We start from the raw sequence: 26,219 nt of genomic DNA, 5'->3' as shown, positions 1-26,219 counted from the left end.
CAAAAAGTTAATAAATTAATGTGAAATTCTTTCTGCTCTAAAAATAACGCTAACACACAGTTTCCTCTTTACTGGGGTGTAAGGACTATCCCTAGTTATCTGGTACCTGGCCCTGGGGTAATTAAGGCAGGGGAATAGTGGCCCGGAGTGTAAGAGCTCCATAAAGGAGGTATTTGGCGGTACACGCTTTGGACTGGTTGATTTCCTTATGAAAGGCACATTAGCAGGGGAGTCCTTGACTATCTCTAGGAATTGGCTAGCCCTAAGAGGGGCAGTCTCATTACACTGTCATCATTTCCAGTTGAGGATTAGGTAGAAGCGTTCCTCATTGGTACAATTAAATTTAGATTTTGAAATATGGATATCTCCTTTGCAATTGCCTCAAGGTCCAAAAAATGCTATTGAAACTGTGGTTTGAGCTCAGAAAATATATCTACTGCTAATTTTTGCTGGAAACAGAGATCTTCTTGTCTTAACTTTTGACAGCGGTGGAAGTATAAAAAGTGACCTAACATTAGTTGTGATAAAACAACATTAGCTGCCATCGAAATGGCTTTACCATATACAAATTTCACATATAAGCATTGTTTTGCTTTGTAGTTTTAGACTGAATCCATTAGGAAACATTACCAAGTCTGCAGCAAAAGCTATTTTCCAAAGTCATTCAGTGTCTGGTAAGTGGTTGAGGGTGGTTCTTCAAGTTCAAAAAATTTCAATCTCAGCCCTGAGCTCAAAAAATTCACAATAAACCTTTACCACAGACTGCTAAGCCATCAAACAGCTGTGGGGTTGGGTAAGTCACGATACTTAGCTTCTATTTCCGACAAAAACTTAAAATAACCATAGGCTTTAAACGCTTACATGTGTACTAGCTTTGTAAATTTATCCAACTAAATCTTTTGCTGTTCCACATGTATTTTCACCACTATCAGTTAAAATACACCTTAGTGGATTCTACTTCAGGTTGTACTGAGTTAGTGTTTTCTCAGATTCTTTGAAAATCCTTTTACCTAAAGTTGTTCTACATATGCTATTTATAAAGAGTAATCCTCAGTCATTTCACACTCTGCATTGACTGTTCAAATAAACAGCTGAGCAATATTGTAACATTTGTCAATTCATCAAGAACCAAGCAAACTTACTTTGGTTGTACCCTCATTTTCATTTTTTATTTTTGTGAAGAAATTCTGGTGTGATGAGGTATTCCATTTTAAATTTTCTAATTTTTCTGATTATTAATTTCAGTGAGTTGGGAATACTATGAGTACATAGTTGGGTAATGTCAATTTATATTGTATTCTTTTGGCATCACTATAATGTCACTGCATAATAAACACAATACTTTGCCATCTAATTCAATAATAAAAGAATCCACTCTCCCATGTGCTTTAAAAACATGATATTCAAAGTCTATCTTTCTCTCCTTTTGACATGATAAGTATGTACAAGTAATAAAAATAATATAAAATGTCACGGTATGGCAATATACACAGCACTTGAAACACTGAATTTACATATGCTTTACTATAATTTATAATGCACTGAGCAGGAGAGTGAAGAGATGAAACGTCACATATGGCTGTGGTCAGGACTACTCAAACTCAGCTGTTGTAGCCTGAAAACAGCCATAGACAATATGTAAATAAATTGGCGTTTCACACTCCAAGAAAACGTTATTTATGGATAATGAAACTTAAATTTCATATATATAATATATATATATATATATATATATATATATATATTTACATTTTTTTTTTTTGCAGAGCAAGATTCGCCCTGAGCTAACATCTGTGTCAATCTTCCTCCACTTTATATGTCAGATGTCTCCACAGCATGGCTGATGAGTGGAGTAGGTCCACGCCCAGCATCCAAACCTGTGAACCTGGGCTGCCAAAGCAGAGCACGCGGAACTTGAACCACTTGGCCACAGGGTTGGCCCTCATATAATTTTTAAGTGTCAAAAATATTATTTCTCTTTGATTTTTTTCAGTCATTTAAATATGTAAAACTATTTTTAGTTCACAGTCCATACACAAATATGCAGCAGGGTGGGTTTGGTACGCAGCTGGTCTGCAGATCCCTGCTTCAGGAAGTGAAGAACTACTCACTTCTTGACCATATTTTTGACCATGTGGAGCATTTTCAGATGATTAATCCACTCAGCAATATACAACATGGACTAGAAAAGGACTGAAAGCAGAGAGATAAATTAGTGTAGTGGTTAGGAGTGCAGTAAATGGAATCTGAGTACCCAAGTTTAAATCCCCTCTCTCCAATATACACTATCTGTGTAATTTTAGATAAAACTTAATTTCTCAGATCCTCAAAAACTCATCTACTATGAAGGATAAATAATAGTATCAACTTCAAAGTGTTGATTTAAAGATTAAACGAGATGATCCACATAACCTCGTTATAACAGTACTTACACAGGAGGTTCCCAACAAATGTTAACTATATACATTACTGCTAATTCAAATTAGGTGACGATGACAGCCCAAGAGACGACAGTGACAAAATATAAATTGAAAAGGTAAAATTAACCAGAGCTAAGCACATTAATGGAACAGAGGAGAAATGCAGAAACAGACCCAAATGGATATAAGAATTTAGTATAACGTAAACACAAAGTTTATCATTTTTGTGAGACGTCCTTTGGAATGATGGGCAAGACAAAATATAAATTTGGGAGTACTACATGAATATAGATGAAAGGTTTAAAAATTTGGATTAGACTTCAAGGACAAAACAGGAAAGTGAGAAGAATAACTGGAAAAGAATATAGGCACTACATTTAGGGATGGCAGGATGTAGAAAAATCAAGAAAGATATAGCAGGAGTAACCTGAAGAATTGGTACAGGAATTCCTATCATAGAAAATAAATGCTAATGAGTGTGAAAGATTGAAAGCAAGACGTTTAAGAGAATCAAGTTTAAATGCAATGTAACAATTTCATAAGAGAACACCATTAAAGTTGAAAAATCTACTTACTGACACAGCTATCATGGTGCTATCTGGCCTCCATTCAGCTTGCTTGTAGGATCCAAACTGAGAAGATGATTTTGCAGATTCCTTGTAGGTTACGATTAACACACTAGGCTGGAAGGAAACAGTTGTATTTTATTAATATCTCATAAAAATATATAAAAACAAAATTTGAGATAACTTATGGAGTACTCTGTGTATTGCAATAATTCTAAAAGTGCAATAAAAGATAACATAACCTAATATTAAATCATCAGCTGTAAATACTCCAACCAAATCAACTAAAAAGAACCAAAAAGAAAAACTGACTAGGACTATATCCACTAAAGAAATTGAATTGCTAATTAACAACCTTCAAAAACAGAAAGAACCAGGCTCAGATATGTTCACTGTTGAATTCTACTGAACATTTAAAGGAGAAATTATACAAATTCTCTACAATCTCTTGCAGAAGATGGAAGCAGGGAGACTACTTCCTAACCCTTTCTATGAGGCCAGCATCACCCTACTACTAAAACAAGCCAAAGACATTACGAGAAGACAAAACAGACCAATATCTCTCATGAACATAGGTGCAAAAATTCTCAACAAAATATTGGCAAATTGAATCCAACAATGTATAAAAAGACTTATACACTACAACCAAGTGGGATTTATTCCAGGTATGCAAGGCCAGATCAACATTCGAAAATAAATTAATGTAATCCATCACATCAACAGGCTAAAGAAGAAAAATCATATGATTATATCAACAGATGCAGAACAAGAATTTCACAAAATCCAACACCCATTCATGATAAAAACTCTCAGCAAACTAGGAATAGAGGGGAACTTCCTCAACCTGACAAAGAACATCTACAAAAAACTTACAGCTAACATTATACTCACTGCTAAGAAACTAGAAGCCTTCTTGCTAAGATCAGGAACAAGGTAAGAACATCCCCTTCTCACCACTCATTTTCAAAATCAGACTGAAAATCCTAGCTAATGCAGTTAAGACAAGAAAAGGAAATAAAAGACATACAGATTGGGAAAAAAGAAATACAACTGTCTTTGTTCACAGATGACATGAATGCCTATATAAGAAATTCAAAAGAATCAACAAAAAAAACTTGTGGAAATAATAAGTGATTATAGCAAGCTTGCAGGATATAATGTTAACATATAAAAGTCAATTGCTTTCCTAGATACTAACAATAAACAAGTGGAATCTAAAATTAAAAACACAGTACCATTTGCATTAACAACAAAAAAAGAAATATTTAGGTATAAATGTAACAAAATATGTACAAGATCTATACAAGAAAAACTACAAAATCCTGATGAACGAAATAAAAATAAATAAATAAATAAACAGAGATATTCCAAGTTCATGGGATAGGAAGACTCACTACTGTCAAGACGTCAGTTCTTCCCAACTTGATTTACAGATTCAACACAAGCCCAATCAAATCACACCAAATTATTTTATAGATATCGACAAATTGATTCTAAAGTTTATATAGAGAGACAAAAGACCCAGAATGGCCAACTCAATATTGGAGAGCAACAACTAGGTCAGAAGACTGACACTACCCAACTTCAAGTCTTACTATATAGATACGCTAATGAAGACAGTGTGGTATTGGCAAAAGAATAGAAAACAGATCAGTGGAACAGAATAAAGGGCCCAGAAACAGCCCCACATAAATATAGCAAACTGACTTTTGACAAAGGAGCAAAGGCAACATAATGGAGAACAGAGTCTTTTCAAGAAATGGTGCTGGAGCAACTGGATATCCACTTTCTGGGACAAGAAGCTCCACAGGGTCAACTTGTACTTTGCCTGCTCTTGCCCTAGAATCAGCCTTTTTCCAAGGTCTCCTGTTTCTTTTTATTAGAGAACAGTATTTACAAAACAAGATCTGGAAACAAGATGGCTTGTTGCCAGTGGGGTGTTGTTGCTTCTAGGTCCTCTCAGCAAACACAGTAGGAGATATATGTACCTACAGTAACTCATGGATACACATATTTCTATATATTTCTTTCTATACAGACTGTCCCTGATTTACAATTGCTTGATTTTTTGACTTTACAATGGTGGGTTCCAGTATGGGAGTTGAATCTACTGTTAAATTGTACAACTCTGACATGAGGTCAGCTTTGAGAGTCATCTTACTTCAAAGATTTACTGAAGGATGAATGCGTCTACATTGTAAAGGACTGTTTTAGTGTTTTTTTCTTTATTTCCTTTTTTCTCCTCTTTATTTTTTTTTATTTTTTGGGAGGAAGATCAGCCGTGAGGTAACATCCATGCCAATCCTCCTCTTTTTGCTGAGGAAGACTGGCCTGGGCTAACATCTGTCCTTATCTTCCTCCACTTTATATGGAACGCCTCCACAGCATGGCCTGACAAGCAGTGCCTCGGGTAAGAGCCTGGGATCCGAACCCAGGCTGCCAGCAGCGGAGCACGTACTTAACAGCTACACCACAGGGCCAGCCCCTTTTTCCCCTTTTTAAATACACACACTTAAATCATCTTGTGAAATGACACTGTGTTTGTGTGCACAAAGGTTTCTACTGCTTTAAAAAAATCTTTGGAAACTCTTAATCTTGTTCCATTCCTTATTCAATGCATTTTCAATTTACGATTGGTTTATCAGGACGTAATCCCATCGTAAGTCGAGGAAGGTCTATATGTGCATATGCACATATTTATATATACAGAAACATATATGACTATGATCAAGTAAATTGTGGTTCATTCTAGTCTTCTCCCTTACTTACTTGTAACTTTTTTCTGACAGTGAGAAACCTGGCTATCATTTCATACAAATAACTTAGTTCTTTGTTCAAACCTACTATATGCATATAATAGTTTGGAACTGCTAGCTATATCCCTATAACAAACAAGTTTACCAACTAGAACAAAGTTTTTATGGATAGCTTCTTTTACTTTAGCCTCAGCATAACCAGTTAAAACACGGTTTTCCAAAGTTATGTAGGTCACCCCCTTAAAGCTTTTTTTAATCTCTAAAAGTAAAATACAAAAATTTCTAAGAAGCTAACAATGCTCCAGACACATTTAAACTGCTAAACTTTAGTTGTTTGTACTTCAAATAGCAATTAAAAGTTAAAAATAAGTACCTTGGGAGGAGTGACGTCAGTAAGATGGCAGAATAGGAAGCCCTGGACTCTCCCTCCCCTTACAAACACACGGATTCAACAACAATTCACAGAAAAATTCCCTTTTGTGAGAAATCCAGGAACTAATTGAAAGGCACCTGAATGCTGGATGAATGTGAGATTAGACTCAACAAAGCTGGTAGGGAGATTCGCGACACTCTTACCAGAATTTCTACCTCCAACACAGTGCCATACAATCAGGATGAAACCATCCAGCTCCCAGCTAATCCTTGAGGAGGAAAAGAGGTGGTCTGCATGTCCAGTGCCCCAACACTTTCACAGGGGCTCCCCAGAGGACTAGCTTCTGTCTTGCCAATCTTGGAGCACTGTTGGAACTGGCATAACCTAGCTACCTGGGAGAGAACAGAGACAGTGGCTTGGATTGTCAGTCACCGTAGCTCCTCCCCACGGCTCAGCACAGAGTGAGTAGAGGAAAAATTCCAGATCCTAGCTTCTCCCTGGGGAAAGAAAGAGTTGGTCCACATGCCCAATAACCCAACTTCTATGGGGGCTACCCAAAGAATGGTTTCTGTCTTGCCTGTCTCAGAGTGCTGATGGGATCTGGAAAAATCTAGCTGCCAGGGAGCTAGTGAGAACAGACACAGAAGTTTGGGCAGGTAGTTGCCATAGCCCTTTCCCCCGGCTCAGCACAGAGCAGGGGAACAAAAACAAAAACCCCCACCCCCAGTTTCTCCCTGGGGAGGGAAAGAGTCCACAACTCCAATGCCCCAAATTTTCCAGGGGCTGTCCAAAGGGAGGGTTCTGCCTTCCTTTCATGGGGCACTGACGAGACCTGGTATAATCTAGCCAACAGGGAGGTAGTGAGAACAGAGAGGTTTGGGCTGGCAGTTGCCATAGCCCCTCCCCTGGCTCAGCACAGGGCAAGCAGATGAAAGAACCCAGCTCCCCGTTTCTTCCTAAGGAGAGAAAGAGCTGGATGGAGCATCCAATGATCCAGCTTTTCTGGACGCTGACTGAGGACCAGCTTCAATCTCACTTGTTCCAGTGCATTGAAGGGATGCAGCATACCCTAGATGCCTGGGGGCAACAAAGAACAAAAAAAAGCACGTTGGACTAGCATGAAGGTCTGAGAGGCTGCCAGAATCTCTGGCCAGGTTGACTGGTGGGAGTCTTCTACTATATGAGGCCAGTCCATGAAGACTGGGAGAGGTGGCTGTTTTGTCTAATGCACAGACACCATCACAGAGAGTCAAGTAAGATAAAGAAACAAGCAAATATATGTTCCAAAAGAAACAAGACAAATCCTCGAAAACAGACCCTAATGAAACAAAGATATATGATTTACCAGATAAATAATTCAAAATAGTCATCATAAAAATGCTCACTGAGGTCTGGAGAACATGAACAAAATGAGAATTTCAACAAAGACATAGAAAATATAAAAAAGTACCAAACAGAAATCATGGAGCTAAAGAATAACTGAAATGAAAAATTCACTAGAGGCGTACAACACAAGAGTAGATCAAACAGAAGAAAGAATCAGCAAACTCTAAGATCATTGGAAATCAATCACAAAAGCAAAAAGAAAAAAATTAAGAAGTGAAGAAAGCTTAAGAAACTTACAGGACACCAACAAGAATACCAAGATATGCACAGAAGGAGAAGAGAGAGAGAAATGACTGAAAGCTTATATGAAGAAATAATGAAGGAAAACTTTCCCAAACTGGGGAAGGAAATGGATATCTAGATCCAAGAAGTTCAAAGAATTCCAAAAAAGAGGAACTCAAAGAAATCCACACCAAGACGAATTATAACCAAATTGTCAAAAGTCAAAGCAAAAAATTTTGAAAGCAGAAGAAAAAGGCAACTTGTTATGTCACAAGGGAACCCCCATACGACTATAAGTGGATTTCTCAGCAGAAACCTTGCAGGCCAGAAGGGAATGGGACAATATACTGAAAACGCTAAAACAAAAAAGGCTGCCAACTAAGAACACTATATCCAACAAAACCGTCCTTCAAAAATGAAGGAAAGTTAAAGTCTTTCCCAAACAAACAAAAGCTGAGGGAGTTCATCACCATTAAATCTACTTACCAGAAATGCTAAAGGGAGTTCTTGTTGTAAAAGGTCATTAAACAGCAACGTAATAGCATAAAGAAGTATGAAATTGGTTGGTAAAGGTAAATATATAGACAAATACAGAATACTGTAAGGGTGGTGGATAAATCCCTTCTAATTCTAGTACAAAAGTTAAAAGACAAAAGTATTAAAATAATTATACCTAAAAAATACATTAACAGGTGCACAACAAAGACATATAAATTGCAGCAATAACTAACATAAAGTGTGGGGGGAGGAGAAGTAAAAGTGTTGACTCTTTGTATGCAATTTAACTGACATTTTCACCTTAAAATATAGTTATAACTACATTTTACGATCCTCATGGTAACCACAAAAACAATATCTATAGAAGTTACACAAAAAAAAAGAGTAATGAATCAAAACAGATCAATACAAAATATCAACAAAACACAAAAGAAGACAGCAAGAGAAGAAAAGGTGGACATGAGAATGACGTAAAAGAAAATAATTAACGAAACGGCAAAAGTAAATCCTTCCCTATTAATAATTACTTTAAATGTAAATAGATTAAATTCCCCAATCAAAAGACATAGAGTGGTTGAATGGATAGAAAAGAAAAAGACAGACAGATCCAATTATGTGCTGTCTATAAGAAACTCACTTTAGATTTAAGGACATACACAGGCTGAAACTGAAAGGATGGAAAAAGATATTCTATGAAAATGGTAACCAAAAGAGAACACAGGTGACTATACTTATATCAGACAAAATAAACTTTAAGTCAAAAACTGTGACCAAAAACAAAGATATTATAACAATAAAAGGGTAACTTCACCAGGAAGACATAACAATTATAAATATATATGCAAAGCATACATGTTAAATGTAACAACAAAGCACCTAAGGACATAAAGCACATACTGACAGATTTTAATGGAGAAATAAACAGCAATACAATAGTAGAACACTTCAATATCCTTCTTTCAATAATGGATAGAACATTCAGACAGAAGATCTATAAGGACAATAAGGACTTGAACAACACTATAGACCAAATAAATTCCCACAGTGCCACGGTGGCCCCACACGTGAGAATGCTCCCCACTGACTGGCAGCGACTCAGCCCCCACAAGGGTGCCTTGGCCACCAAGCACAGTAGCTCAGCCTAACCACCCACAAGTGCAGCACTGGCCTGCACAAAAGAATGAGTCCCTACCCCATGCCTAGAGCATCATGTCAGTTGGTCCCCGCCAAGAGCAGCGGCCCTTCCTGCCCTACAGCGACCTGCCCATGGAGAAAAGAAGCCCTGTCTGTGCATGCATGCATCACTTGCCAAGCAGAGACAGCCAACACATGAACGCAGAGCAACCCTACCGGCACAACTTCCAGCAGATGGGGCGGGATCAGAAAACATAGCTCCTGCCTCCCACCATGGCATGGCAGGTGGAATGTGCAACCTGATACTACCACAAACGTGCCAGCAGAAGACCAATTCATCAAGCACCATGAAAGACTACAGTAACACTTCAGAACAGAAGAAAAACAACAAGTCTCCAGAAACCAATCTTGAAGTCACAGAAATTTACAATCTAAATGACAGAGAATTCAAAATAGTAGCCATAAAGAAACTCAATGGGTTAAAAAAAAAAACTCAAAAAAACAGTTCAATGAGCTCAGGAGTAAAATTAATGAACAGAAATAATATTTCACCACAGAGATTAAAGGTGTAAAAAAAAAAAAACCAAACAAATTCTTGCAATGAAGAACACAATTACAGCAATGAAAAAAAATCCAGAATTTTTAAATCATAGAGCTGACGTTATGGAGGACAGAATTAGTGATTTAGAGGATAGAAATATAGAAATGCTTCACGTAGAGGTGGAGAGAGAACCAAGATTTTTTAAAATTGAAAAAATTGGGGCTGGTCCTGTGGCCGAGTGGTTCGAGTTCCATGTGCTCTCCCTCGGCGGCCTGGGTTCACGGGTTCGGATCCCAGGCGTGGACCTACTCCACTCATCAACATGCTGTGGCAGCGTCCCACATACAAAACAGAGGAAGACTGGCCCAGATGTTAGCTCAGGGCTAACCTTGCTCAAGCAAAAAAAAGTGGGGGGGTGGGGCGGGGAGGAGAAGATTGGCAACAGATGTTAGCTCAGGGAAATGTTCCCCAGCAAAAAAAAAAAAAAAAAAAAAAAAAACAGAAGAAATTCTTCAGGAAATATCCAACTCAATTAGGAAAAGCAACATAGGATTATAAGTATTCCAGACGAAGAAGAGAGGGAGAAAAGAACAGAGAGCTTGTTCAAAGAAATAATAGCTACGAAGTTCTCAAACCAGGGGAAGGAACTGGACTTAGAGGTACATGAAGCCAACAGAACTCCTAACTACATCAATGCAAAAAACACCTTCTCCAAGGCATATAACAGTAAAACTGGCAAAACTCAAAGACAAAGACAAAATATTAAGGGCAAGACAGAAGGGAATAACCTGCAAAGAAACCCCTATCAGGCTTTCAGCAGATTTCTCAACTGAAACCTTACAAGCTAGGGAAGAATGGAATGATACGTTCAAAATACTGAAAGACAAAAGCTTTCAGCCAAGAACACTCTATGCAGCGAAACTACCCCTTAGATACAATGGAGAAATAAAAGCTTTCCCACATAAACAAAAGCAGAGAGAGTTCATTGCCACCAGGCCTGCCTTATGAGAATGCTGAAAGGAGCCCTCCCATCTGAAACTAAAAAGCTAAGGTCTACAAAACCTTAAGCAAGGAGATAAATAGACAGAATCAGAAAATTGCAGCCCTATACCAGAACAGGTTAGTAAACAATTATAACATAAAAGTTAAAGGGAAAGCATCAAAAATAACTACAACACTTCAATTTAGTCACAAACTCACAACACAAAAAAAGAATTTGTGAAACAATAACTCAGAAGGGGAAGAATAAAGGGATGGAACCTGCTTAGGCTAATGGAGATAAGAGGATATCAAAAAATAGACTATCTCATCTATGAGATCTATTACACAAACTTCATGGTAACCACTAAATAAAAAATCAGGGCAGAGACACAAATCATAAAGAGAAAACTGAAAAAATCATCACAGAAAACCACCAAACTGAAATGGCAGTCAGAAATACATGGGAAGAGAAACAAGGGAAATATACAACAACTGGAAAACAAGAGATAAAATGGCAGTATTAAGTCCTCATATACCAATAATCACTCTAAATGGAAATGGATTGCACTCTCCAATCAAAAGACACACAATGGCTGGATGGGTTAAAAAACAAGACATAACAGGGGCCGGCCCCATGGCTTAGCGGTTACGTGTGCGCACTGCGCTGCTGAGGGCCTGGGTTCGGATCCCGGGCGTGCACCGAGGCACTGCTTCTCTGGCCATGCTGAGGCCGCGTCCCACATACAGCAACTAGAAGGACGTGCAGCTATGACATACAACTATCCTCTGGGGCTTTGGGGGAAAAAAATAAATAAATAAAATTATTAAAAAAAAAAAAAAAAAAAAAAAAACAAGACATAACAATATGCTGCCTCCAGGAAAAACATCTCAGCTCTAAAGAAAAATACAGGCTCAGAGTGAAGGGATAGAAGATGATACTCCAAGAAAATGGAAAGCAAAAGAAAGTTGGTGTTGCCATACTTATATGAGACAAAGCAAACTTCAGGATAAAAACGACAATGAAAGACAAAGAGGAGCAGTATGATAAAAAGGACTTTCCACCAAGAGAACAGAACACTTATGAACATATATGCACCTAACACGAGCACCAAAATATATAAAGCAACTATTAACAGACCTAAAGGGAGAAATTGACAACAACACAATAATAGTAGGGGACCTCTACACCCTAGTTACATCAATGGATAGATCATCCTGCCAGAAAATCAATAAGGAAACAGTGGCCTTAAATGAAATACTAGACCAGATGGACCTAAGAGATATATATGGAACACTCCATCCAAAACCAGAAGAATACACATCCTTCCCAAGTGCACATGGAACATTCTCAACAATAGACCATATGTTGGGAAACAAAACACCCCAAAAATGAAAACACAACATACTAACTCTTATGGGATGCAGCAAAAGTGGTACTAAGAGGGAAATTTACAGCAATTCAGGCCTACCTCAACAAACAAGAAAAACTTTAAATAAGTAATCTTAAACTAGAAAAAGAAGAACTAACAAAGCCCAAAGTCAGCAGAAGGATGGAAATAATAAAAATTGGAGCAGAAACAAATGAAATAGAGAACAACAACAACAAAAAAACAGTAAAAAGGATCAATGAAACTAAAAGCTGGTTCTTTGAGAAGATAAACAAAATTGACAAACTCTTAGCTAGACTCACTAAGAAAAAAAGAGAAAAGACTCAAATAAAATTTAAAATGAAAGAGAAGAAATTAAAACAGATACCAGAGAAACACAAAGGATTACAAGAAAATACTATGAAAAGCTACATGCCAACAAATTGGATAACCTAGAAAAAATGGATAAATTCTCAGACTCATACAACCTCCTGTAACTGAATCAGGAACAAATAGACAATCCGAATAGACCAACCACAAAAAAAGGGATTGAAACAGTAATCAAAAACCTACCAAAAATCAAAAGTTCAGGACCAGATGGCTTCTCTAGAGAATTTTACCATTCAGAAAAGATTTAACATTTACCCTTCTCAAAGTATTCCAAAAAATTCAAGAAGATGGAACACTTCCTAACTCATTCTATGAGGCCAACATTACCCTGCTACCAAAACCACACAAAGACAACACAAAGAAGGAAATTATAGGCCAATATTGCTGATGAACATAGATACAAAAATCCTCACCAAAATATTGGCAAACTGCATACAGTAATACATTAAAAGAATCATACAGCATGATGAAGTGGGATTTATACGCGAGACCCAGGGATGGTTCAACATCCACAGATCAATCAATATGATACACCACATTAACAAAATGACGAATAAAAGTCTCATGATCATCTCAACAGATGCAGAGAAAACAAGCCAACATACATTTAAGATCAAAACTCTCAACAAAATAGGTACAGAAGAAAGGTACCTCAACATAATAAAGGCCATATATGATAAACCCACAGTCGACATCATACTTAATGGTGAAAAGCTGAAAGCCATACCTCTGAGAACAGGAACAAGGGCAAGGGTGTCCACTCTCACCACTTCTATTTAACATAGTACTGGAGGTTTTGGCCAGAGCAATTAGGCAAGAAAAAGAAACAAAAGGTATACATATTGGAAAGGAAGAAGTGAAACTCACTGTTTGCAGACAACATGAGTCTACATATATAGAAAATGAAAAAGAATCCACCAGAAAACTATGAGAAATAATCAATGACTACATCAAAGTTGCAGGATACAAAATCAACTTACAAAAATCAGTTGCATTTCTATATTCTAATAAACAGACAACTCAAGAATACAATCTCATTTACAATCAGAACAAAAAGAATAAAATATCTAGGACTAAATTTAACCAAGGAGATCAAAAACCTCTATACTGAAAACTATAAGACGTTACTGAAAGATATCTAAGAACACTTAAAGAAATGGAAAGATATTCCATGCTCATAGATTGGAAGAATAAACATAGTTAAATGTCCATATTACCAAAAGCAATTTACAAATTCAATGCAGTCCCAATCAGAATCCCAATGACATTCTTTATGGAAATCGAACAAAGAATCCTAATGTTTAACAACAAAAAACCCCAATTAGCCAAAGTAATCCTGAGAAAAAAGAACAAGGCTGGAGGCATCACAATCCCTGAATTCAAAATATAGTACAAAGCTACAGTAACCAAAACAGCATGGTACTGTTATAAAAACAGACACACAGATCAATGGAACAGAATTGAAAGCGCAGAAATAAAACCACACATCTATGGACAACTAATCTTCGACAAAGGAGCCAAGAACATAAAATGGAGAAAGGAAGGTCTCTTCAATAAATGGTGCTGGGTAAACTGCACAGTCACATGCAAAAAAATGAAAATAGACCATTATCATACACCATATGCAAAAATTAACTCAAAATGGATTAAAGACTTGAAGGTAAGACCTGAAACCATAAAACTCCTAGAAGAAAACACAGGCAGGGGTGCTGGCCCCATGGTGTAGCGGTTAAGTGCATGCGCTCCACTGCTGGTGGCCCGGGTTCAGATCCTGGGCACGCACCAACGCACTGCTTGTCAGGCCATGCTGTGGCGGCATCCCATATAAGGTAGAGGAAGATGGGCACGGATGTTAGCCCAGGGCCAGTCTTCCTCAGCAAAAACAGGAGGATTGGCATGGATGTTAGCTCAGGGCTGATCTTCCTCACCAAAAAAAAAACCCATAGGCAGTATGTTCTTTGACGTTGGTCTTAGCAGCATCTTTTCGAATACCAGGTCTGGTCAGGTAAGGGGAACAAAAGAAAAAATAAACAAATGGGACTTCATCAAACTAAAGAGCTTCTGCAAAGTAAATGAAACCAGTAACAAAACGAAAAGACAACCTACCAACTCATAGAAAATATTTGCAAATCACATTATCCAACAAGGGATTAATTTCCAAAATATATAAAGAACTCATATAATTCAACAACAAAAAAACAACCCAATCAAAAAATGGGCAGAGGATATGAACAGATATTTTTCCAAAGAAGATATACAGACGGTCAAAAGGCACAGGAAAAGATGTTCAACATCACTGATTATTAGGGAAATGCAAATCAAAACCACAACAAGATATCACCTTACACCCTGTCAGAATGGCTATAATTACCAAGACAAAAAGTAACAAATGTTGGAGAGGATGCGGAGAAAAGGGAACCCTCATACACTGCTGGTGGAATGCAAACAGGCACAGCCACTATGGAAAACACTATGGAGATTCCTCAAAAAATTAAAAATAGAAATACCATATGACCCAGCTATCCCACTACTGGGTATTTATCCAAAGAACTTGAAATCAACAATTCAAAGAGACTTACTCACTCCTATGTTCACTGCAGCATTATCTACGATAGCCAAGATGTGGAAGCAACCAAAGTTCCCATCGACTGATAAATGGATAAAGAAGATGTGGTATATATACAATGGAATACTACTCAGCCATAAAAGACAAAACTGTCCAATGTGCAACAATGTGGATGGACCTGAGAATATTATGTTAAGTGAAATAAGCCAGACAGAGAAAGACAAACACTGCATGATTTCACTCATATGTGGAAGATAAACAAACACACGAATAAAGAGAACAGATTAGTGGTTACCAGAGGGGGAGGGGATGAGAGGGTGGGTGTAAGGGGAAAAGGGGCACATATGTATGGTGATGGATGAAAACTAGACTATTGGTGGTGAGCACGATGCAGTCTATACAGAAAATGATACATAAAAATGTACACCTGAAATTACACAGTGTTATAAACCAATACGACTTCAATAAAATAATTTAAAAAAACAAAAAAAAAATCTTGAAACAAAGACTAAAATACAACATACCAAAACTCATGGGATGCAGCAAAAGCAGTATTGAGAAGGAAGTTTATAACAATGGATGCCTACATCAAAAAAGAAGATCTCAAATCAACCTAATTTATACCTCGAGGAACTAAAAAAAGAGAAAACCAAGTCCAAAGTTAACAAAAGGAAGGAAATAATAAAGATGAGAGCAGAAATAAGTGAAATAGAGAATAGTAAAGAATAGAAAAAAATAAAACTAAGAGTTGGCTTTTTGAAAAGATAAAACTGACAAACCTTCAACCAGACTTACCACGAAAAAAAGAAAACAAATAAAATCAGAAATAAAAGGGGAGGCATTACAACTGATACCACACAAATACAAAGGATCATAAAAGATGACTATGAACAACTGTATGCCAACAAACTGGTAACCTAGAAGAAATGGATAAATTCCTAGAAATACACAACATACCAAGACTGAATTATGAAGAAACAGAAAATCTAAATAGACCTCTAACTGGTATAGAGACTGAATCAGTGATCAAAAACCTCCCAACAAAGAAAAGCCCAAGACTAGATGGTTTCACTGGTAAATTCTACCCAACACTTAAAGAAGCATTAATGCTAACCCTTCTCAAACTCTGGCAAAATATTGAAGAGGTGGGAAAACTTCTGCACTTATTTTATGAGGCCTGCATTATCATCATACCAAAACCAGACAAAGATACCACTAGAAAAGAATACCACAGGTCAATATCCCTGATGAATATAGATGTAAAAATCCTCAGCAAAATAGTAGAAAATTGAATTCAACAGCACATTATAAGGATCATACACCACAACCAAGTTTGATTCATCCTTAGAATGCAAGGATGGGTCAATATATGAAAATCCATTAATGTGATACATCAACAGAATAAAGGATACAAATCACATGATTATCTCAATAAATGCAGAAAAAGTGCTTGACAAAACCTGACATGCTTTCATGATAAAAACTCTCAACAAACTAAGAACCAAAGGAAAGTACCTCAACGTGATAAAGGCTAAAAGACCCACAGCTAAACAATACCCAACAGTGAAAAATGAAAGATTTTCCTCTAAAATCAGGAACAAGGCAAGGATGCCTCCTCTCACCACTTCAACACAGTACTGGAATTCCTAGCCAGAGCAATTAGGCAAGAAAAAGAAGTAAAAGGCATCGAAATGAAAAAACAAAGAAGTCAAATGGTCCCTATTTGCAAAGAAAATGACCGTATACACAGAAAACACTAAAGATTCTGTTACAAAAAAACTGTTAGAACTAATAAACGAATTCAGTAAAGTTTCAGGATAGAAAATCAACATATCAAAATTATTTGCATTCCTATATACTTAACAGTGAACTATCTGAAAAGAAAATTAGGAAAACAATCCCATTTACAATAGCACCAAAATAATAAAATACTTAGGATTAAACAACTATAGAGGTGAAAGACTCAAACACTGAAAACTACAAAATACTGATGGATGAAAGAAATTTAAAAAGACACAAATGGAAAGACATCTTGTGTTTATAGATTGGAAGACTTAATACAGTTAAAATGTCCATATTACCCAAAGCAATCTACAAATTCAATGCAATCTCTATGAAAATCACAATGGTATTTTTTACAGAAATAAGAAAAATTAATTTTAAAATTCATATGGAACCTCAAAAGACTCCAAATAGTTAAATCAATCATGACAAAGAAAAAGCTGGAGGCATCACACTTCTTGATTTCTAAATGTATTTTAATGGTATAGTAATTAAAACAGTATGGTACTGACACAAAGACAGACACAAAGACCAAAGAAACAGGGTAGAGAGCCTAGAAATAAATCCAGACATACACGGTCAACTGATTTTCGACAAGGGTTCCAAGTATACACAATGGAAAAACTATACTCTCTTTAATAAATGGTGTTGGGAAAACTGGATAGCCACACGCAAAAGAATAAAATCGGACCTTTATCTAACACTATACACAAAAATCAATTCAAAATGGATTAAAGACTTAAAAGTATAACCTGAAACTATAAAACCTCTAGAAGAAATCATAGGGAAAAGTTTTGTGACATTGTTCCTGGTGATGATTTCATGGATATAACACCAAAAGCACATGCAACAAAAGCAAAAACAGACACGTGGGAGTACATCAAACTAAAATGCTTCTTCACAGCAAAGGAAATAGCAACAGAGTGAAAAGGCAACATACAGAATAGAAGAAAACATCTGCAAACCATGTATCTGGATAAGTGGTTAATTTCTAAAATACATAAGAACTCCTGTAACTCAAAAGAAAAAAAACCTAATAACCTGACTGAAAAATAGGCTAAAGACTTCAACAGACATTTCTCCAAAGATATATAAATGGCTAGCAGGTATATGAAAAGACGCTCAATGTTACTAAGCACCAGGGAAATGCCACAATGAGATATCACCTCACACCTATCAGGATAGCCATTATCAACAAACCAAAAGACAAGTGTTGGCAAGGATGTGGAGAAACTGGACACCTTGCACACTGTTGCTGGAAATGTAACATGGTACAGCCAATACGGAAAACAGAGATTCCTCAAAAAACTAAAAATGGAACTACCATACGATCCAGCAATCCTATTTCTGAGTATTTTTCCAAAGAATCAAGATAAGGATCTGGAAGAGATAATGGCAACTCCAATATTCACTGCAGCACTATTCACAACCACCAAGATATGGAAACAATCCAAATGTCCATTGTCAGATGAATGGATAAAGAAAATGTGGTATATCCATACAATAGAATATTATTCACCTTTAAAAAAGGAAATTCTGTAACACGCAACAACATGGATGAACCTTGAGAACATTTACTAAGTGAAATAAGCCAGTCACAGGACAAATAATACCTGATTCCACTTATATGAGGTATCTAAAATAACCAGATTCATAGTATCAAAGAGTGAAGTGGTGGTTGCCAGGAGCTGGGGGGAGAGGGAAATCAGGAGTTGCTACTTAATGGGCATAAAGTTTTAGTTAAGCAAGATGAATCAGCTCTAGAGATGTGCTGTACAACATTGTACCTATAGTTAACAATATTGTACTGTATGCTTAAAAATTTAAGAAGGCCGATTTCATGTTAAGAGTTCATATCAGATTAAAATAAAATTTAGAAAAATTCTTTGCACACTAACATAAATAACATACTTTGAAATAATTGTATTTATAAAACAGAAAAAAATAGTGAGGCAGTGCAACTATTTTACAAATCTCTTTAAAGTCTAGTATAACAGACTACAGCTGGATTCTCAGATTTACTTCTACATTCAGTCTGTTGTGACATGTTTTAATTGAAGTATATGAAGAAAACCCAGTCTTACACAGATTAATAGTTGGACTTTCAAAATAATGATAAATATCCTGTGATACTACACCAAAATTTGAAAAGGGGTAGTTTCTTCAAGATTAGTAGTAGTGTGGAATCTGAATCCTTATCCATAAAGTTTTTGTACTCTGTTTCAAATAAATAAATAAAAGCACCTTGGATAGTACTGCAATGGGTGAAGAGAAAAAAATATAATTAGGGAGCCCATTAGGTATTTATTTTAACAACCTAGAAAAGAAACTTGCATCTGAAAGGCAAATGTGAATAGCAAAACAACTTTTAAAAAGAACAGCTGGAAGACTTACACTACCTGACTTTAAGATCTATTATAAAGTTACAGTAATCAAGACAGTGTGGCATTGGCATCAAGAGTGACAAAGATCAAGGAAATAGGCAGATTCCAGAAACAGAGAAGTCAAATGGAAGGTTTCGTGAAGTCAATTCAATGGGGGGAGAACCATCTTTTCAAGAAATGGTGCTGGAAAGACAGCCATATGAAGAAAAAGAACTTTGATCCATACTTTGCACCATGTAAAAATATTAATTCACAGGGTATTACAGACCTATATGTAAAACTTGATCTGTAAAAGTTCAGGAATGTAGGAAAAAATCTTTTGTGGCCTTGGGTTAGGCCAAGATTTCTTAGACAAGACAAAAATTATGACTCACGAAAGAAAAATAATTAAAATTTGGTCCTTATAAAAATTAAATATTTCTCCTCAAAAGACGCTGCTAAAAAAGAATAAAAAGACATGCCATAGACTGGAAAAAAATACTTGCAAATCACATCTCTGCATTGATGACCTGTATCCAGAACATACAAAGAATTCTTAAACCTCAGTAAGAAAACTGAATTTTTAAAAATAGGCAAGAAATTCAAACAAAATAACCACAGTATTGGATTTTAATATGTAAATATCTATGAAACCATGCTGATATAAGTAACTGACTAAATGAAAGCAAAGGGAAAATTCTTCCTTACATCAGAATTCCAATTAATAAATGTAAAAGGAAAAAGGGACATAGAGAATCATCATTAGGTAAATACCACATAGTAATAGTTGCAAACAAAATCCAATGGTGGATGCTAAAATCAATGAGCAAAAGTTTCAGGAAAAACAGGATATGCACAGTATCCCCCCCAAATTACTTTTTAACTACAAAAGGAAAGACAGTAACTTTCAGTGGAGAAACTTGGCAGACATCAACTAGCCAGGCAATCAAGGTAAACATCACCAGTAATAAGATTTATGAACATCATAAACCTGCTATGATAGACTGAGAAGGACACATTTTTGGGGTATTTTTACCAAAAATACATAAGCTTATTCCATTCATACAAAAATCAAATAAACCCAAGCTGATAGATTCTACAAAATAACCAATCAGTACTCTTCAAAAGGATTAAGCTTATAAAAGACAAAGAAAAACCGAGGAACTGTTACAGAATGAAAGAGACTAAGAAGAAATAACTACATGCCATGTGGGAAACAGGATAGAAGTCTAGAACCAAATAGGAACGTGAGTGGAAAAACTGGGGGAAATTTCAATGAGATCTGTACTTTAGTTAATAATATTGAACCAATGTTAATTTCCTCTTTGTAATTATGCTAAGTGAAAGATGCACAACACCAACAAAAAAAGAAGTACATGCTGTATGACTGCATTCATATAAAATTCTAGAAAATGCAAACTAATCTATAGCAAGAGAAAGTAAGCAGATGAGTGACTGCCTGAAGACAGAAGGCAGTGGGAAGCAACCACAAAGAGGCAAGAGGAAACATCTGGGGGTGATGGACATGTTCATTATCATGATTATGGTGATGCTGTGATGGGTATACACAAGACAAACCTAATCACATTTATACTGTAAACAGGTGCAATTTATATTATATATCAGTTATATCTCAAAAAGGCTGTTAAAAAAAAAGTTAAAAACAAGTCATCTTGGATAGTCTTTTGAAGAACTGATTAAAGGAAGGAAAATATACTTAGTGAGACCTACTTAGAATCTGTTACAAAAGCCTAGACGCTTACAATCTGTTACAAAAGCGTAGAAGCTAGAAACTTGAACTATGAGAGAAGGTAGGAGAAACTAAAAGAACACAGAAACAACAAAAAATGGTTGTAATTTGTTTAGCAACTAAAATACATACATATAACATACAAGTTTGTGTAAATTGTTTCTTTATATTTATTTTTGATGATTTTTATATCTTTGACTTGTTTCTTTGAAAGATTATTTTTTAATGTTGGTGACAAAGGAGACAGTAACCAGTTCAATCAGAAAACGGGCTTTTTAAAAAGGTTTCTGTTCTTATAATCAGCAGTGATGATAATCTGCCTATTGGATTAATAAAGGTAAAAGTTAGTCAGAGTGACAATATTTAATCACTAATTTAAAACCACAGTATATTTTAGTATTTACTAATTTTTCATTTCTAAATATTCCAATATTTACCTATTTTATAAACTTTTCATTTCTAAAGATAAATAACTTCTCTAATTTGGGAGTCAGAAAGCATACCAAATCTGAGGTTTTTACTCTGCTTGTATCCATATCGAAACAAAGAATAAGGTGTGAAACTAAGTTTTTATGTAAAGCAGACAACCAGCAGTCTTCAGTGTCACCTCTCCTCTAGGGACTTACATTTTGCATACATGTTAATAAGTACTACTCTGACTCTGTAAATAGCAGAAATCAACGTGTTTAAAAGGCCCACAATTAATTACTGACTCTGTGAAAAAGTCTTTTCTAGGAGGCAATTTACTCCTTACAGCACTGCTTCTGTTTCTAAATACATACAGATCCAAAGAAGTCTATAAGATATTTCTTTATAACACATGGCAACATAGAAAATAGGGTCCCAAGTTACCCATGAATCTTTTTGTATAAAATTTCATGCTATTAAAACAGATTTTCTTCCTAATTTGTTACATTAACTAATATCTAAATTTTGTATTCCTTGAATATCCATAAAAAATATGAGTACCTACATGTATCAATTCTTAGTAATCCATCACTTCAGTCAAATAGTTGTTTTCACAGACTCTGCTGATTTAAGGTTGATTTTAACAAAACAGCTAATATAAAAAATAAACAATAATACAATGAACACCTATGAACCCATCATCCAGCTTAAGAAATGATTCACTCACTACCAGTACTCTGAAGCTACCTGAGTGCTGTCCTCTACTCACACGCACCTGTACCGTCCAAGACATAACCACTACTTTCAATTTTGCGATTATATCTCTGCTCTTCTGTAATTTATTCACTTCTTGTACTGAATTAATATACTACAATTTATTTATCCATTCTCCTGTTGATAAACATTTGAGTTCAGAAAAAGAATTTACGCATTACTTTGTCTGATCAAAAAGAAGTTAATTTCAAAATGAGAAATGTTGTGGGGAGGGGGCCTGTAAGCATAAACAGTTCAATTCAATGCACAGTGTAAACTGTAAAATAATGAATACAACTGGCACTATTTTTATTAAACTAACATAAGTATGGCACATTTATGTTAACAGAATTGCAAATCTATGATGTTTACGTGCTTCCTAGTACTTCTGGTTGATTTTTAAAGATTAAAGGTTATGGTTGCACCTGGTGAATATTTGTCAAAGAGATTCCAAACTGACCTTTTAAATCTTATAAAACACCTTGCTGTCAAAATTAGCTCATTAGAGACTATGTAACTATTTAGCATGTTCTCTGTATTAGTTTCCTAGGGCTGCTGTTACAAATACAAAAAACTAGGTGGCTTAAAACAACAGAAATTTATATTGTCTCAGTCTGGAGGCTAGAAGTCCAAAATTGACGTATCAGTAGGGCCATGACAGCTCTGACAGCTCTAGGGGAATATCCTTCCTCACCTCTTCCAGCTTCGGGTATTTGCCAGCAATCCTCGGCATTTCTTGGCTTGCAGATGCATCGCTCCAGTCACATGGCCATCTCCTATGTGTCTTCACATTGTCTTCCCTCTGTGCACGTCTGTCTCTGTGTTCCAATTTCCCCTTTTTATAAGGACAGTGTCATATTGAATTCGGGCCTACTCTAATGACCTCATTTTAACTTGATTACCTCTATAAAAACCCTATTTCCAAATGAGATCACATTCCGGTACTGGGTTAAATTTCAATATATCTTTTTGGGAGGACATGAGTCAACTCATTTTCTCTTTGTAAATGTTCCATCATAGCTGAGAATTAGGATACTAAGAGTAAACAATAACATCCTATGACTGTACATCATACTGTATATGTCTATACTAAGGCTCTCCAATCAAACTTTCTGCAACAACAGAAATGTTTTATATCTGCACTATCCAATACAGTACACACTAGTCACATGTGACTGCTGAGCACTTGAAATGTGGCTAGTGAGTAAGGAACTGATTTTATTTTACTTAGTTCTTAATAAATTAAAAACTTTAATAACATGTGGCTAGTGGTTTCCATACAGGATATACCGAAGTAGGTTCTGCAGAACTGGTGATTGTTTACTTAAATAAAGGGCTGGAGACCAATTTAGCTTCAAAAATGCTGTGTTAAAGTTCAACAAGTTTCTTCACTGCAGAGTTTTAGCAAATCTTTAGTAGGCTGATGTACACTGTAAACCTTCAATAGACTATAGTATGTATATTTCCCAAGGTTATTTGATTAAACATTTCCTTTTTCCCCTAGATTATCAAACAGCATCAAGAGTTCTTTATACCAGCCTTCAGGAAATTCTATTCTATATTTTTCAAGTACTTATACATATACATTATGTCTGATAAACTAAATGTCATCAACTCTTTTAAGTCTATTTTTTATTTTATTTATTTATTTTTTTGTGAGGAAAATTAGCCCTGTGCTAACATCTGCCAATCCTCCTCTTTTTTTGCTGAGGAAGACTGGCCCTGGGCTAACATCCGTGCCCATCTTCCTCCACTTTATATGGGAAGCCGCCACAGCATGGCTTGCCAAGCGGTGCGTCAGTGCATGCCCGGGATCCTAACCTGCAAACCCCGGGCCACTGCAGTGGAGCACACGCACTTAACTGCTTGCGCCACGGGGCCAGCCCCTATTTTTTATTTTTTATAGTGTATAATTTATTGGTTTTTAGTATATTCAGAAAGTTGTACAATCACCACCACTATATAATTCCAGAGCATTTTTTTTATCACTCCAATAACAAACTCTGTACCTATTAGCAGTCATTCTCCATTCCCTCCCATCCCCAGCTCCAGCAACCAATAATCTAATGTCTGACTACAGATTTGCCTATTCTAGACATTTCATGTAAACAGAATCATACAATAAGTGGCCTTTTATGTCTGGCTTCTTTAACTTAGCATAATGTTTTAAGTTTCATCCCTGTTATAGCATGTATCAGTACTTCATTCCTTTTATGACTGAAGAATATTCCCTTGTGTAGACATACCACATTGTCTGTATCCATTCATCTGCTGATGGACATTTGGGTTGTTTCCACCTTTTGGCTATTGTGAAAAGAGCTGCTATGAATGTTCATGTCCAAGTTTCTGTTTGAACACCTGTTATCAACTCTTTCGAGTATATACCCAGGAATGGAATTGCTAGGTCATATGATAACTCTATGTTTAATTTTTTGAGGAACTGTCAAACTGCCTTCCACAATGGTTGCACCATTTTACATTCCCACCAGGATTCCTTGGCATTCCAGCAGTTCACGAGGGTTCAATTTCTCTTGTCAATACTTGTTATTGTCTTTTGATTGTAGCCATTCTAGTGAGTGTAAAGTGATATCTTGTGTGGTTTTGATTTACATTTCCCTAACAACTAAATCATGTTGAGCATCTTTTCATGTGCCTTTTGTCCATCTGTATATTATCTTTGGAGGAATACCTATGCAATACCATTGCCTATTTTTTAACTGGGGTCACCAACTTTTAAAGAGGTTCTGTGCTAATACCAAAATTTTTAGGTTGGTTACTGGAGTTCTTTTGTCTCTACAGAAAAATTCATTATAAATGGTGATTGGGTTCCCTGGCCAACTCAAAAAAGTCTATTCAGCTCACATATACCAACAGGGAATATAATATATAGTGGTTAAGAATATAGGTTCTGAAGTCTGAATGTGAGGTGCAAATACTGGCTCTGCCATTTACCAGCTTTGTGAGCTTGGAGAAACTATTTAATTTCTCCTGTGTTTCAGTTTCTGCATCTTTAAAATAAATGTAACAAAAGAACCTACCTCGTCGGATCTCACTGCAGCAAAGATCAAATAAATAATACAGCATTTGGGAGAATACCCGGCACTCGATAAGTATTACAGATAGTATTTGTTGTTGTTTTATTATTTTAATGTCTCAGGATCACATTACTAAAAATACTATAGAACAAAACTCCCAATTGCTTCCTTGAGATAATTTATTCAAAATTCCTACTTAAGACACCAGTAACACGTTGCTTCCTGTTATAGCTTAGGCAATCACAAGATCTGCCCAACTCTCTGGCAGCACAGGACTTGGACCAAGGCAAACCACCAGATGCCTGGAGGGTGAGAGGGGCATCAGACTGACTGGAAGTGAGCACAGGGGACTTTCTGGAGTGATGAAAATGTTCTGAATCTTAATTGGAATAGTAGTTATATAAGTATACACATTTGTCAAAATCCACTGAAGATCAACATTTCACTGTACATAAATTTTACCTAAAAAAAAAAAAGTCCAAAAGTCAGTAAATAAGCCATCATTTAAGTATACTGAGTGCTGTTTACAAAGGCACGAAAGATTACTAACATATTTTAAATGATTTTCAAAGAAGAATTTCTGGTTAATTGTTGACAATCTATTAGGTATCGTTTTCAAAGTCAATACACGGTACTTTTATCAGTAACATGAAGTTTCTTCTACTGATACTGTTTCAGCAATGATGAGTAATTAACTTGATGCTTCAAACATTCCTCCATTTCCAAAGTGGTACTTTCCTTAAGGGTAGCAGCTAATGACTGTGACTGATGCCTCAATCTCAACACCAATGTTCTTGACCTTAAACTGAGATGATCAACTTCATGTACAGGAAGAGGATAGCCAATAAACTGCCTATTTCCTTTCTCTCCTATATGAAATGAGTTATATTTGAGGAATATATGATTCCCATTTTCAAGCTCTTGAAAT

The 26,219-nt window shown here is 36.1% G+C and overlaps 1 protein-coding gene across 2 annotated transcripts in view; it reads right to left on the bottom strand.

Annotated features, from left to right (window-relative positions):
• The window catches only part of RIC1 (RIC1 homolog, RAB6A GEF complex partner 1), a 155,070-nt gene that overhangs the window by 97,069 nt on the left and 31,782 nt on the right, over positions 1-26,219 (bottom strand). For both annotated transcript variants that reach the window (XM_058565761.1, XM_058565762.1), the window contains exon 2: positions 2,996-3,103. In XM_058565761.1, coding sequence (XP_058421744.1) covers positions 2,996-3,103 — 108 coding nt within the window. The remainder of the gene's footprint in view (positions 1-2,995; positions 3,104-26,219) is intronic.

The sequence above is a fragment of the Diceros bicornis genome, chromosome 22, assembly GCF_020826845.1.
Source record: "Diceros bicornis minor isolate mBicDic1 chromosome 22, mDicBic1.mat.cur, whole genome shotgun sequence".
In the NCBI taxonomy this organism is placed as follows: domain Eukaryota; kingdom Metazoa; phylum Chordata; class Mammalia; order Perissodactyla; family Rhinocerotidae; genus Diceros; species Diceros bicornis.
Note: the sequence above shows the minus strand (reverse complement) of the source record. Positions and strands in the feature narration are given on the sequence as shown.